A 13,247-nucleotide genomic window follows, 5' to 3' on the forward strand; every position below is an offset into this window, starting at 1 on the left:
AATAATTGGAGATGGGCAGGTTATGCCATGTTCCAATCCTGTGCCAGACTCCCAAAAGTGTGTGGGTGTTTTGGGTCAAGGGTTTGCCTCTGGCCCTTCTCTATTGACGATATGTACCCACTTCTCGTAGGTGTGAGGCTTAACGAACATTTGTGAGGTACTTGGAGGTGCTATGTAATAAAGTACCAAAACTTTTCTCTGTGCTTACACTTGTTAAAAAATACATCCATTTCATGATTATCCCTGTAGAGCCACATGGTTTCCAGAGGTGTGAAGAGAACAGATAGGTCAGTCCCTCTGAGTTGGGGAGGAGTACGGCTTGCTCTCAGGATCTAGCGCTCAAGTTTCTGTAATACCCCTGCTCAATGCATCCATATGCACATTCGGAAGAGCCAACTGGCTCTAGCTCCCTCAGTAATGCTTGGCTGCTTTGGCAGCCAGGCTGATTCCATCAAGTTACTGTGTGCAAACTAAGTCCAGCTTGACATCCTACTCTCACTGTCTTACTCACTTGAGGGAGGACTCTCTGAGACCTCATAGTTACTGGCATGGAAGCGCATTGTGATTGTCAGCAGCCGGGCGGTGTCAATGAGCTAATTATCTGTCATGCCGTAAGCATGCCTAATCGGTGGGCCATTGAGCAGGGCTCCACCTTTGCAATGGTTCCATATAACTGCTGCACAACCAGTTGAAAAGCAAGCAGAACAGAAAAACAGCTGGACTAATTCTGCCCCTAACTGATGTTTGTCTTTTTTTTTTTTCCTCCCTCTACTAGAAGAGAAATATGTCACAATCCAACCGTACACCAGCCAAGGGAAGGATGAGATTGGGTTTGAAAAAGGGGTCACCGTGGAGGTCATCCAAAAGAACCTGGAAGGATGGTGGTACATCAGGTAAAAAGCTTCCTGCAGGCAGATTTATTACAGCATTTATGATCTTCGAGACTTCTGATGATTAGCTTCACATCCGCATCCTGTATTGTTCTCTGTCTAGAGAAGAAAACTGGCATTATTATCCAGAACGCATACTAGGCAGAAATGTAAGGGAAAGTTACAGAAGACCAATAAACAATAGTCAGTATTGAGTGTAGGAATGGAACGTGGACTGTGAAGTCTGTAGATCTGAAATATTTTGGGAGAAAATTCTTACCTTTTAGATTTCCTTCCTTCAAAATAAAAACCCATATCCCAGTCAGCAAATGGCACTTATCTAATACAAGTGATCATTTTAGTGTACATGCAGCCGATTGAGTCTTTTTTTGTGTGAGTCAGATGTGTCTTTCTGCAAAGTACTAAAACCAGATTCACCAAATAATGCTGGAAGGTTGCTGTTTGTAATCTATCAGGTTGCTTGGGGCAGTTCATTTTTTTTTAGGGGTTTGGGAGATCAGCCTGCTGACTGCAGAATAAATCATCATTGAGACTGATGCAAATAATAACAGTAATATCATACTGGGCCAGATTTTCAGCTATTTGCCTCTCCAAGTTAGTCATTGCATGCAGTTGTAAACTATATGCCACAAACAGATACAGATATCGTGCATGCAAATTAGACGTGCCACTCTGAAAATAACAGCAGTTTTTCCTTATGACAGCCAAACTCCCTTGAAAGGAGTATAAGACAACCATATCCTAGGCACAATTTGTATAGAGAGATGTAACGTATTGGGACCAATACTTGTCAAGAATGGTCTCTTCATATAGGTTTATACAGTAGCTAGTACTGTGGTACCCCAATCATGACCGGAGTCTTTGGGTGCTACTGTAAAGTTTGGGGTGTTCAGATTCTGGGAGTGGTGTTTGGAACCATTTCTATTGATTAAATAGAAAATACAGGTATAAAGGTGGTTAAAGAGAATTCTGTAATTCATGTGCCCTTTAAGATCTCCTTCCTGCTCATCCTTTTGCATCTAGAATAGATTTTTGTTGTTTTGCTTGTCTCGTTGGATTCTGCTTGGTTTATAACTAAGGCAGCAGAGACATGAATCTTGATTGAGAAAGCACAGTCGGAACCTACATTTAGTGCTTCATGCATGATAAACATGTTAGTTTTGTATCTGTCTCTGAATCTTCCTAACAAAGTGGCTAATAACTAAAGTAATGCAGGAGTAAATGGGCTCTAGACATTATGAGCAGGGAATGCCCAGGCTTGGTCATATTACTCCTCCTCCCCTCCCCCCGCCACCATTTAATCATTCACAGGATTTGAATCCAAAGTTGAAGACTGAAGAACAAAGCATGCAATTTTGTTGGGAACCATGATTATAAAAATCTTTGATTTATGTCAGAACTAGTCTCCTGGATAAATGTTTTCTTATTACTGTTTTAGGCTTCTTTTCATCTTTATAAATAATAATTTTGCAAGCAGCTAGCTGGATCTGTTTTGTGCTTAAATTTTTCTTGTAGTGTTATTTTTGTGTAATGTTAAGTGGGTACACTTAACTCTGACAAAAAGAAGACCCCTTGTTACTCCACTTAAACTTTTACAGCAGAAATGTCTTTAGGCCCAAGCTAACATCTTTCAGTGGGTTTAATTGCACTTTTGGATCAGGGACCCAATCCCGGAAGGTTTTATATGTTCTTGACTCCCATTGAAATCCACGAGGATGGAGGATGCTCAGTATGACCCAGTTTTTGTAATCTGTGTCTCCTCGTGATTATGCAGATCCAATTTGGATTCAGAGCATTTCTGAATTTGAAATGATTTGGTGGGTCTTAGTAGCCACATCACAAAATACCACCACAGTTAATGCCAAACTAGTATCTTGTTTGGCATCCTCTATCAAAGGCCAAGGACCGAAGTACCCTCTCCATGAGAAACACTAATTGGAGCCGCATTTCAAAGCTTTCCCTGCCACTACCCCATACCGTACCCATTCTGTGGCTAAAGAGGACTTCATTGTCCAGAACTATTAAATTGAAAGCCTTCCCCAACATTATACATTGATTTTTAAAACATTTAAAATGCTTTTAAGAATACTTGTAGAGCTGCTTTGAACAATGCCTCCCTAGTGTTTAGTAATACCTGAGTCCAAGAGTTTGGCTATTTAAATTGAAACGCTCCTTATTTTGTATTTTGGAGGGGGAAGTCCGTATGAATCTGGTTGCCATTTTATCTGTTCCATTGGATAATATGGGAACAGAATAAGTGTATTAAAGTTTAGCAAGTTGTTGGCGTTTTATTTTTAATCAGGTCTACCTTTAAAGATGTTAACAAGCTCCACCTTAAATATATAATTTCCCAAAATTCCTGGCCATGTGCTGATCCTCATTTCCTGTCTTTCTTTTTTCTCCCTCCCAGTTTGCTTCCCTCTGGAGTAATTCCAGTGCTCTGAAGCTGGAAAGCAGATGTTAAGGGAACCAGTGCTCAGACACAGAGGCACTTTTGATATATTTTTTTAAACATTCCTATCGCTTGAATCTTTTTTCTTCATGTAATATTAAAGCAAAAAGGGGTTTTTCACTCTGTGAAGCCAAATCAATGCCCCTAATCCTGTAACCCTACAATTGTATGTTCATCTCTCTTGCATTGGAACACTTGTATTTCTTGACCTCTCTTTGCCCTGTTTCATGTTGTGACTTGAGAGGCCCTTAGACTTGTGTGTGTTGAAGACTCGGAGCTGGAATCTTCATTACTGCTTTATTGCGTTCAGCCGTGGATTGGTGTCAGTTGCCTGCATGATCATGTTACATGCTTAGTAGCTGAAGTTACAGTCAATTATTTAGATGCTGCTTTATACCAGTTACCCTCTGGAAGGTGTTGGAGTTCTTCTGATGCTGACAGATAAGGGTTGTCACTTGCTTTTGACCTACAGGTTGCTGATCAGGGTTTCTGTTGTTGGCGTGCCCTTGATTTCCTGGACTATTACGAATTTTAGACCTCTTGTGAGAAGGAGGCAGTTTGCTATGCTGTGTAGACTGAAGTGCTATTGGAAGGAAAATAGGATAAGATTTTAAATACCTGGTACAGTTTGCAAATGCAGGTGAAGGCCCAGGGCTGAGGGTATGCCTACAGTTGGGAGGTGCCGTTGCAGCACAGGTAGGCATACCTGAGCTAGCTTGCTAAAAATTGCCGTGAAGCTGTGGCAGCATGAGTGGAATTAGGGGTTAGGCACCCAAGTAAAAGCTGGTCTGGGACCCTTGGTAGGTACTCCAGTGGCTATCCTGTGCTGCCTGCCTACCTCCCTCCTCCCCCCACCCCAACCCCCCAAGCAATGCTTCCAGGGAGCAAAGCTAGCTTGGGTACATCTGTGGGTGCTGCAGTCACACCTTCTGACTGCATTATAGACATACCGTGAGAGTCAAGTGATCTGGATTTTATTCCTGGATCTTCCTACACAACTTTGGTTATGACGCTTGATCTCCGTTCCTCGGTTTCCCTACCTGTGAAATAGAGAGAACAAGCGTTCCCTAATGCAGTGTAAACGCTTTGAGATCTTCAGATGGAACTACTAAATACTTATTGCTGTTGTTCCAGTGCTGGGTGGGAAATAGATGTACCACTTGGACTAAGTACTTTGGGATTTGTTGCTGTCCTGATAGTGACGGTTACATATTACTTCTAGCTAGGTTGCACTAACTCAACCTAATGAGTAGATCCAATGGGGAGGCAGTACTGCAGCCAGTAGCTAGGTGGTCAGTAGCTTTGTGTGGCTTAACCTGTGACTAGCCATAGATTGAAACAGTTTAAGGTCACATAAAGCTGTCTGGATGGATTGTGTTTTGCAATGCAAAAGTCTAAAATAGATAGAAAAATGAACAACCCAGCATAGAGTCTTTATCCGTTAGTGCTATCGTTCTGATCTGAAAAATGTCAACTCTTGTAGTCCTGTATGGACTAAGATCTTTGCAGTGCGTACTCTTATTTGATTTTGTAATGTGAGTTGTACTCCAGGTTATGTTTGAAATCCGATCACATACTGTATAGCTTGACATAATTCCCAAGTAACCACAATACATAGTCAACAAAGAACAGGAACTTCAGATATTTTGAAATCTTCAAAATACCGGGGGGGAGAGAGTATGATCTCAATAACCCTACCCAGGGGCTATCTGTTCAAAACACTTACGGGGAGGAGTAGAGAGGGGCCCAAGTCATGGAATTCCGATCCAAATCCATACTGTTCAGATTCATTATGAAGACAGGCTTAAGCCAGAAAGTTTGGCTCTAGATATGGATTTTTCCAGTGCCTGTCAATTTTGGTCTTGGGGTTCCAGTTCAGGGCTATTTCAACCCAGGAGTGTGCTAGAGCAATGGTTCTCAGCTAGGGCTCTGGGGCCCTGTGCGGGGCCATGAGCAGGTTTCAGGGGGTCCGCCAAGCAGGGTCAGTGTTAAACTCGCTAGGGTCCAGGGCAGAAAGCTGAAGCCCCAGGCCCTGAGCCCCAACACTTGGGGCTGAAGCCAAAACCTGAGTAAAGTAGCTTTGTGGGGGCCCCTGTGGCATGGGGCCCCAGGCAATTGCCAAGCTTGCTACCCCCTAACACCGGCCCCGGCTTTTATATGCAGAAAACCAATTATTATGGCACAAATGGGCTGTGGAGTTTTTATAGCATGTTGGGTGGGGGGAGGTTGAGAATCCCTGCGCTAGAGAGCAGGGGGAGAGGGTTGTTCATAACCACATCTTGCTGTTTACAAGAGACCTTAGCCGGTGCCTGGACAGTATTTGTAAGACCCTCCTTTCATGCTGAGACCAGTTGAGACATGCTCCAGAAAGAATTGCCTCTAGCCCTCCTTGGCACAAAGTGGGATTACTCTTATTCGGGGCCTATGGATGGTGATGGGGAGAAAGCAGGGAGGGAGAAAACTCACCAAAATTTGGCACATGGCAAATCTTGAATTCCTGCTCTCTTTGAGAGTGCTGCTACAGTGCCTGGTGCATTCAAACCCCTGCTGTATTCAGTTCACATAGAAAAAGATTTCCATTACCTCTGGGTTGAGTCTGCAGACTTCTAAGAATCCCTGGTATGGTTTTCTAATACTGGTTGCTTCAGGGAGCACAGTGTGCCAAAAATCAATGATAGTTTCCAAATTTGTGTGCTGTAGTTGACTGTGGCCCGAGTGAAGGACCATAATTGCTGCACGCTGAAATGTTAGAAAGGGGGGACTCGCTTGCATAGCCCTAGATATTTACTTCTGTATAGAGACGATACAGAAGCAGGATTGTGTATCCATCACAAGGTGGATGTAATCATTGCCACTCTGTCTAGAAATACTGCAGTGAATAGCAGTAATTGAGTCACTTGCAAAGCCTCAGGGCCACAGGTATGGAGACCAGTCCTTTGTTTTCCTTTGCTCTTTTGAGGGTGCAATCCCTTGCAAAACCAGGTCTTTTGAACCCCTACATTAAACTGGCTGGTGGATTTAAACATGGGAGATTCCTCCTCCTTTCCTTCCTCTACAGCAGTTAGGGATAGGCTGCTAAGACTTGGGTTAAACCTTATAAATACTGGCTTTTGTAATAGGTGTTCCAAGTAAAGAGTTTTAGATACCATCCTTATTTAAAGACATATTCTCCACTTGATCCCTGCTCAGGACTCCTAATGACATCAATCAGTATTTTGACTCAGTGAATCAGAACAGAATAAGTCCAATAGCCTAAAAGAAACCTCACCGCTAATCTGACTCTTCCTGTCACAGCTCACTCATGTGAAGGAGAATTACTTGACTATCCTTGTATTTTACCAATCGCTTCTTTTTGCTTTCTAGTGAGTCTCGGTTTTTGTTATAGAAGTCTCAGAGCCCTGCCATTTTAACCTTTTGTTTCCTGAGCACCAGGAATTTAATGGTGCCCGCATCCCCACTTACAGTTCAAGCATCTGCTCCAGGTACCTTGGGAGATTAAAGAGAGAGGGGTTTCACTGAGTTACTCTGGAGCAAGCTGGGGTTTCATTAGGGAAATCAAAGTTATCCACGTATTCCTCCCTGGAGCCTGATTGTAATCTGAAATCGCTGATGAAGTGTCAGTAATAACAGGAGTTAGAAAAAACACTTTCCCAAAAAGCCAGCTGTGGAAGAATGACAAACTTCAGCCTGGAAAGGTGTGAGCATATTTTGTATTTGGTCGACATTCAATTTTTTTTTTTCCAAATCATCCTTCAAATAGTCTCAGACTTATTATTTTTAAAAAAAATTTTACTCCAGTTTTGAGCCTGAATTTTTTTCTAATCAAGTAGTTGCTCCATCTTTACAATGGCATGAAGGCGGGCACAGTTCACACCTACTGGAGATAGGAGGCATTCTGTAAAATGCTTCACAGAGGATCAGGGGTATAAAGAAAATGGGAGTGAAACATACCCCAATACAGAGGGAATGCACAAGGTTGATGAAGGGCCTCTGCTTTGGGGTGAATGTCACCTTTAATTGTGATAACTTGTCCTTTGCATTATGGGCATGAGAGATGCAATTTGGAAGAAAAGAGAATTCTGTGTATACGATCTGTTCATTAACATGGTGGCTATTCAGCACTTCCATGCTCAAAACAGTCTCTTTTTATCCCATTCCGTGTAAAAGCTGCCTGCAGCCAACCTACTGCTGAATTTTCCCTTATGCCTCGGGAGTAAGCGTCTCTCTGATCTGGAGAGACCACTTCTCCTTGAAGCAACGGGTAACTCTTCTGTTAAAATAGTTCACTGTTCCTTGCTAGCTGAGTAGACTGTGAGGTGACTAATTATAGAAAGTGGATGAGCTGAGACACCAAAAGCATAACACAAAATCCAACATCTGGTTCTAAGATATCGTCTAAGTCATTTTTTGTCTTAGTCGTTGTATCTGGAAGGACTGCAAAGGCTGGTCTGTGTGGTAACAATATTTTCTTTTAATATACGCAGGCATCTAGGTAAAGAAGGCTGGGCCCCAGCATCATACCTGAAGAAGGCTAAAGATGATCTTCCATCTAGGAAAAAGAACTTAACTGGGCCAGTGGAAATTATAGGCAACATCATGGAGATCAGTAACCTGCTGAACAAGAAACCATCCAGCGACAAAGAAACCCAAGCAGAAAATGAAATGGTGGAATCCCACATAACAAAGAAAGAAATTAGCTTGCCGATCCTGTGCAATGACTCTAATGGCAATGCCATGATGACCTCAGACAAGCAGGCTTCGAAACTGGCTCAGGGATCCCCTGCTGTAGCGAGGATCGCACCACAAAGAGCTCAAATAAGTAAGACCAGAATGTATAGCTGGACTGCCATCATTTTCATAAGAATTCCTGATTTATCTTTGTGTGGGGGCCTGTGGCGTGTTACTTGCTGAAGGGGCCACACTGGAGTAGCCTTGCCCTGAGTCTGTAGAGAATAAGTTCAGTATAGAGCATGTTCCCTGAAGCAAGGGCTGCCCTCTTTACTGCACTGTGTCTACAAGCATCTGTTACTTTGTCAGCCAGGAAGCTCGCTCATGTTGGTCCTATAAGGGAATAATTTATTTGCCTTCCTAGTGATAGGAGATAAAAGAGCATAAGATAATGCATGGTCCACAGAACGCACAAGTATCACTGGGCTAGTGATAAAGCTGCAAGTACAGAACGGTACGAGGATTAATGTGCAGTGTGAGGAGTACGTCAGCAAGGTTGTGTGCGAGCGAAAGGAATCCGCTCACAGGGATTCCGTTGTAGGATCAGGACTCGTGTTTGTAGTTTTGTGGTGGTTCCAAGAAGTGTTCATTCTCCAGCGTCAGTACAGTTTCATCTCCCCGACCTCTGGACTATGCTTGGTACAGTAACTTGTGTGAACTTCAAAATTGTTTTCTAGGACAAGTCCACTGGTTTCCTCAGAGTAGGTTCTAAAGTGAGACCCCAAATAATAACTATTAAAACAGCACTCTGGTGACCAGAGCAGATGACTAGAAGTTGGGACACCTGGCTTCTGTTCCCCACTCCTTCATTTGCTGTTCTCTTGGGGCAGGTCACCGTAACAGTTGTGCCTTGGCTGCTGCTTCTATGAGATGGGGCTAATGATACTGCCCAACCGTTGCAAAGAGCTTTGATACGTTGTGACTAAAACTGCAGCGTTAATGTTACTGTTCTAACGATTCTTTTTACTATGGAAAAGCTAGATACAAGGACAATTTCTCTGCTGGCCCAAGTCCAGTGAAGTCCATGGAGTTATTTCAGCACAGAATACAGCCCAGTGTTGTTTAAAGATTGTACAGTGGTGGCCTTTGAAAACTTGCTAAGGTTACCTCAGTAATCTCCAGTGGTCCCTTATACTTTTCTATACTCACTCTTAGAAATACTTTGATCACTGCAAATAATGGAACGTTCTAACAGCAATTACTAATTTAGCTATCTAGGACAGTTGGCAGCTTCAGAAAGCTTTTGCTTAGCACAACTTACACAGCTAAATAAAATTAACTTTTTAAACTTTTTTTCCCCCATAGGCTCTCCAAATCTAAGAACTAGGCCTCCACCTCGGAGAGAATCCAGTCTGGTTTGTGTTTTTTTTTTTTTTATTCTTAAATATTGCGACGGTCATCTAGACACACAGCTTTAGAGGAACCCCCTCTCCCCCCACACAGGGCTTCTGAAGAGATTGTTTTTTTTTTTAAACACACGGCATATAATAGAGAATAAAATACACATTCTGGAATTTGCTCAACATTCATTGAGGACATTTTTCTGAGTCAGTGCATGTTTTGAAAAAATCTTGCTTCACATATAAGCGCTATTCTTGGTTGTGTGATTTTTTTTCTGTCTTTATTTTTAAATATTAAAGAGCAGCTATCACTTAAAATAACTCCAATTAGGGAGGTGTGAAACTGGATGGGGTGGGAGAAGCCTTGTTTATGAAAAATGTCATGATCTCTGTTTTTGTTTTGGGGCAATTTTGCACCCAGGAACAACTTTTTAATATAAATTCAGTCATATTGGGCTTTGTATGGGAACATTTTTCCATGGGAAAAGTTACCATGGAAAAATGTTCTTCATTTGGAATAAAACTGCCCTTTTAGTGTTTTATATACAAAGTTGAACGCCCAACTTTGTGTGGTGCTTTGTTCCCATAACTCCTACTGGGACCAATTGGACCATTAATTATTAAACATTAATAAGTATAATAGGATCAACCTTTGAAGGGATGATACTCGAGCTATAGAATGGTAATTGTAACTGTGCTCACATACTACAGTGGTGGGGCCATGTAGTTCAATTGGGAACAAAGTTTTTAAGTAACAGCCATCACATTTTCACTAGCCAACTACATCTTCCTGGGATTGTGGCATATTTCAGAACCATGCACAGAATATTGAGTGCATTGTGTAAACTTGCCCTGTTTGAATCCTTCCTTTTAAAAAAGGGCATAAGTACCAACACTGAATGGCTCCAAATACAAGAGCATAAATAGTATTTATAGATTTTATTTATTTTTCCCCAATGGCTGTGATTTAGATAGGTACCTTACTAGAGAATGGCTTGTCCTCTTACACCAGTGAAGTGGGCTTTTAGCAAGCTACCAGGACTGGCATTTCCCAATGGAACAAAAGAACTGAATTGTTATGTTCCTCTTTTTTTGTTCATCTTTATGCCGAGATGAGCTTGCATGAAGGACCCTGTGTTCAGACCCTAATAAGAGCACCCAGATAGGGTTCAAAGCACCCGAGTCTCAAGAACTGTTCTTTTGAAAAATGTGCAAATTTGAGAGCTGTTCTTATGAGATTTCTACCAACTCAGAATGAAATCTCATGAGATTTTGGACACACCAAAACTAGAATATAGGCCTCTTTTTGTTTTTCATCTTATCATGAACAAAAAATTGTAGAAAGCAATCTCGGATTGGAACATTTTGAATCTAATTGGCCTAAATGTAAAAGGGGTTTGGATGCAAAGTTTTGGACCATCTTTAGTTGCTATGTCATATCAGTGTAATGTCCCTCATGATGACGAGGACCGATAATAAACCCTTGATTCTCTGAGCTTTTCCCCGTCACAGAGGGGCTGGTGACCTGAGCGTTACTGAAATGCTTAGTCTTCCCGCAACCCATAGTCTTGACTCTGCCCTTTTATAATTCCAAAGTAGATAAATTGAGTTCTGGGGAGGAGTAAAACCTTAATGTCCTGTCTGCTGAACCTGGACGCTAAAGCGCCCACAGCTCTTTCAAAAGAGTAAAGACTTTCCCAATTACATTTTAGCCAAAATTGTCCCTTCCACCTTTCCTGCAGTGGTGCGCAGCATGCCTATAGCAGCTAGAAACTGCTGCCCACTCCAAGGTGGCTACATTTTAATGCTGCGGCATCTGTTTAATCTTTGTCTGTTTGGTATCTTGTGGGAGGACAGGTGCTAGGGAAATGGGAATTATTAAAATTAGTTGTCCTGCTGTCTGGACTTGCAGAACTCAGGGCAGACGTATGAAAAGCAGAACTGTCTCCTAAATATGAGGAAGACCTAGTAACCCCATTAGACAGAAGTTACATCAATCAAATACTTTTGTTTGTAGCGGAGTCTCTCCTGCTCGGAGCAGGAGCAGTGTGAATTTGGATTCACTCTGTAATGTGCAGCATTCAGCTCTTCCAATTCTTTTATCCTGTGTGTTGATCTCAAACTTCTCTTCTGAACATTTTATTAACTGAGAGCTCAGTATGGTTAATATTTACGCTGTTTTCCTCCTGACTTTTGTTTCCTTTGCACTAATTATTTCAATTAGTTTTTATTTTGGCAGGAATGCTGTAATTAACTCCATGTTAACAAAACACATGTGAAGCATCAAGTATGTTTGCTGTTTCCAATTAGCTCAGTTTAAATTCAAACCATTCTAAAATCTGAAGGCATGTTGTTATACTGCATCCTATGCTATATTTTAACGTGTACAGTGCTGAAATGCAGAATTGAAACATTGCTAGGCAAGGTTAATACGTCGGCCAAAATGCCTCCGGCAGTTATGTTAAAATGATGCATGTTTCTTACTATGAGGGTGGTTTAGAAATCAATGGAGTAGTACGTTAAGGTACAGTATTTTGCTTCCTTTCTTCAGTTTCCTGGCTCAGAATCTTGCTGCAACTATCTCAGTTGTCATCTTAACTATCTGTCACAATTCAGACCTGTGTGTGTAAGTCACATTTTTAATGCAAGGAGCAGATTTTGTCCTTAAAGAACCAAGGATCCCTTCTGGTTTTTTCCATCAGGACTCTTTTTTGCTTATTTAATGAGTCATGTCATTCAATAGAGTGTTACGCTAATCATGGACGGTGCAGATATATAGATGCTTAGAAGAACGGAATCTTTCCTAGTTTCTCTTTTTAAATCTAAAATATGAGAGGAACCTAGTAAGATTGTCTATGGTTTTAGGGTTGGTTAATGATGACATCGGGGTTTGAACAAAATTGCTTGTTCTCCGTTACATAAAGAAATAGGGAGCTAGGGCCCCCGTCCTGACATCCATCCAACTGCCATTGGCATTTTAGCTGAGTAAATCCATAAATTGTGATCCAGTTCAGTCAAGGGATACTTGTGGGAGGTGCTCAGGTTTTATGGTGAAAGACACAGATATGTATGTTTGTTTTTTCCTTTTTAATTCCAATTAATAAATAGCAATTATCAGCTTTTAGATTTTTACATGCAGCTCTAGTTAATCTGGATCACTTAATTCTTGATATCTGGGAAACAGGTTCCATCTTGGGCCTGTTGTTGCACAAAATTTTCCATATGTATGTCCTCTGAAGCCATAGGTGGGTGAGGTGATATCTCTTATTGGACCAACTTCTGTTGGTGAGAAAGAAGCTTCTGAGCTTACAGAGAGCTCTTCTTCGGAAGAAAGAGCTCAAGAAAAGCTCTGTGTGTAAGGTCAGAAGCTTGTCTCTCTCTCTCTCAAACAGAAGTCAGTCCAATAAGAGATTATCTCACCCGCCTTGTCACTTTAATATCCTGGGACCAACACGGCTACAACAACACTGCAAACCTTTTGTTATAGAAAGCCTGGTGCTTATCACTAGGAGGTAAATTAGGAGTAAGGAATGCCACTTGTTCAGCCGCACTGAAAAATGGCAAATCACTGTCCATGCTGACACATCCAGCCTCTTCTTGCTAGCTGCTCTCTAAACAAGACTTTCTTTTGTTGCCACAGGGCTTCCAGTTGCCTAAACCACCTGAGCCTCCATCAGTGGAAGTGGAATATTACACTATTGCAGAATTCCAGTCTTGTATTTCTGACGGAATAAGCTTTCGTGGAGGACAAAAGGCAGAGGTGAGAGCCTAAACAGTGCAACCGTACAAAATAATAATGCTTTGCAATGGTAGAGCACTGTACAAAGTTAGATGATG

At 41.8% G+C, this 13,247-nt stretch overlaps 1 protein-coding gene across 10 annotated transcripts in view; it reads left to right on the forward strand.

Moving 5' to 3' along the window:
* Window positions 1–13,247, forward strand: part of SH3PXD2A (SH3 and PX domains 2A) — a 395,312-nt gene that overhangs the window by 367,381 nt on the left and 14,684 nt on the right. For all 10 annotated transcript variants that reach the window (XM_073354457.1, XM_073354456.1, XM_073354459.1 and 7 more), the window contains 4 exons: window positions 776–893; window positions 7,827–8,161; window positions 9,376–9,425; window positions 13,051–13,170. In XM_073354457.1, coding sequence (XP_073210558.1) covers window positions 776–893; window positions 7,827–8,161; window positions 9,376–9,425; window positions 13,051–13,170 — 623 coding nt within the window. The remainder of the gene's footprint in view (window positions 1–775; window positions 894–7,826; window positions 8,162–9,375; window positions 9,426–13,050; window positions 13,171–13,247) is intronic.

This window comes from Lepidochelys kempii, chromosome 7 (assembly GCF_965140265.1).
Source record: "Lepidochelys kempii isolate rLepKem1 chromosome 7, rLepKem1.hap2, whole genome shotgun sequence".
Classification (NCBI taxonomy): domain Eukaryota; kingdom Metazoa; phylum Chordata; order Testudines; family Cheloniidae; genus Lepidochelys; species Lepidochelys kempii.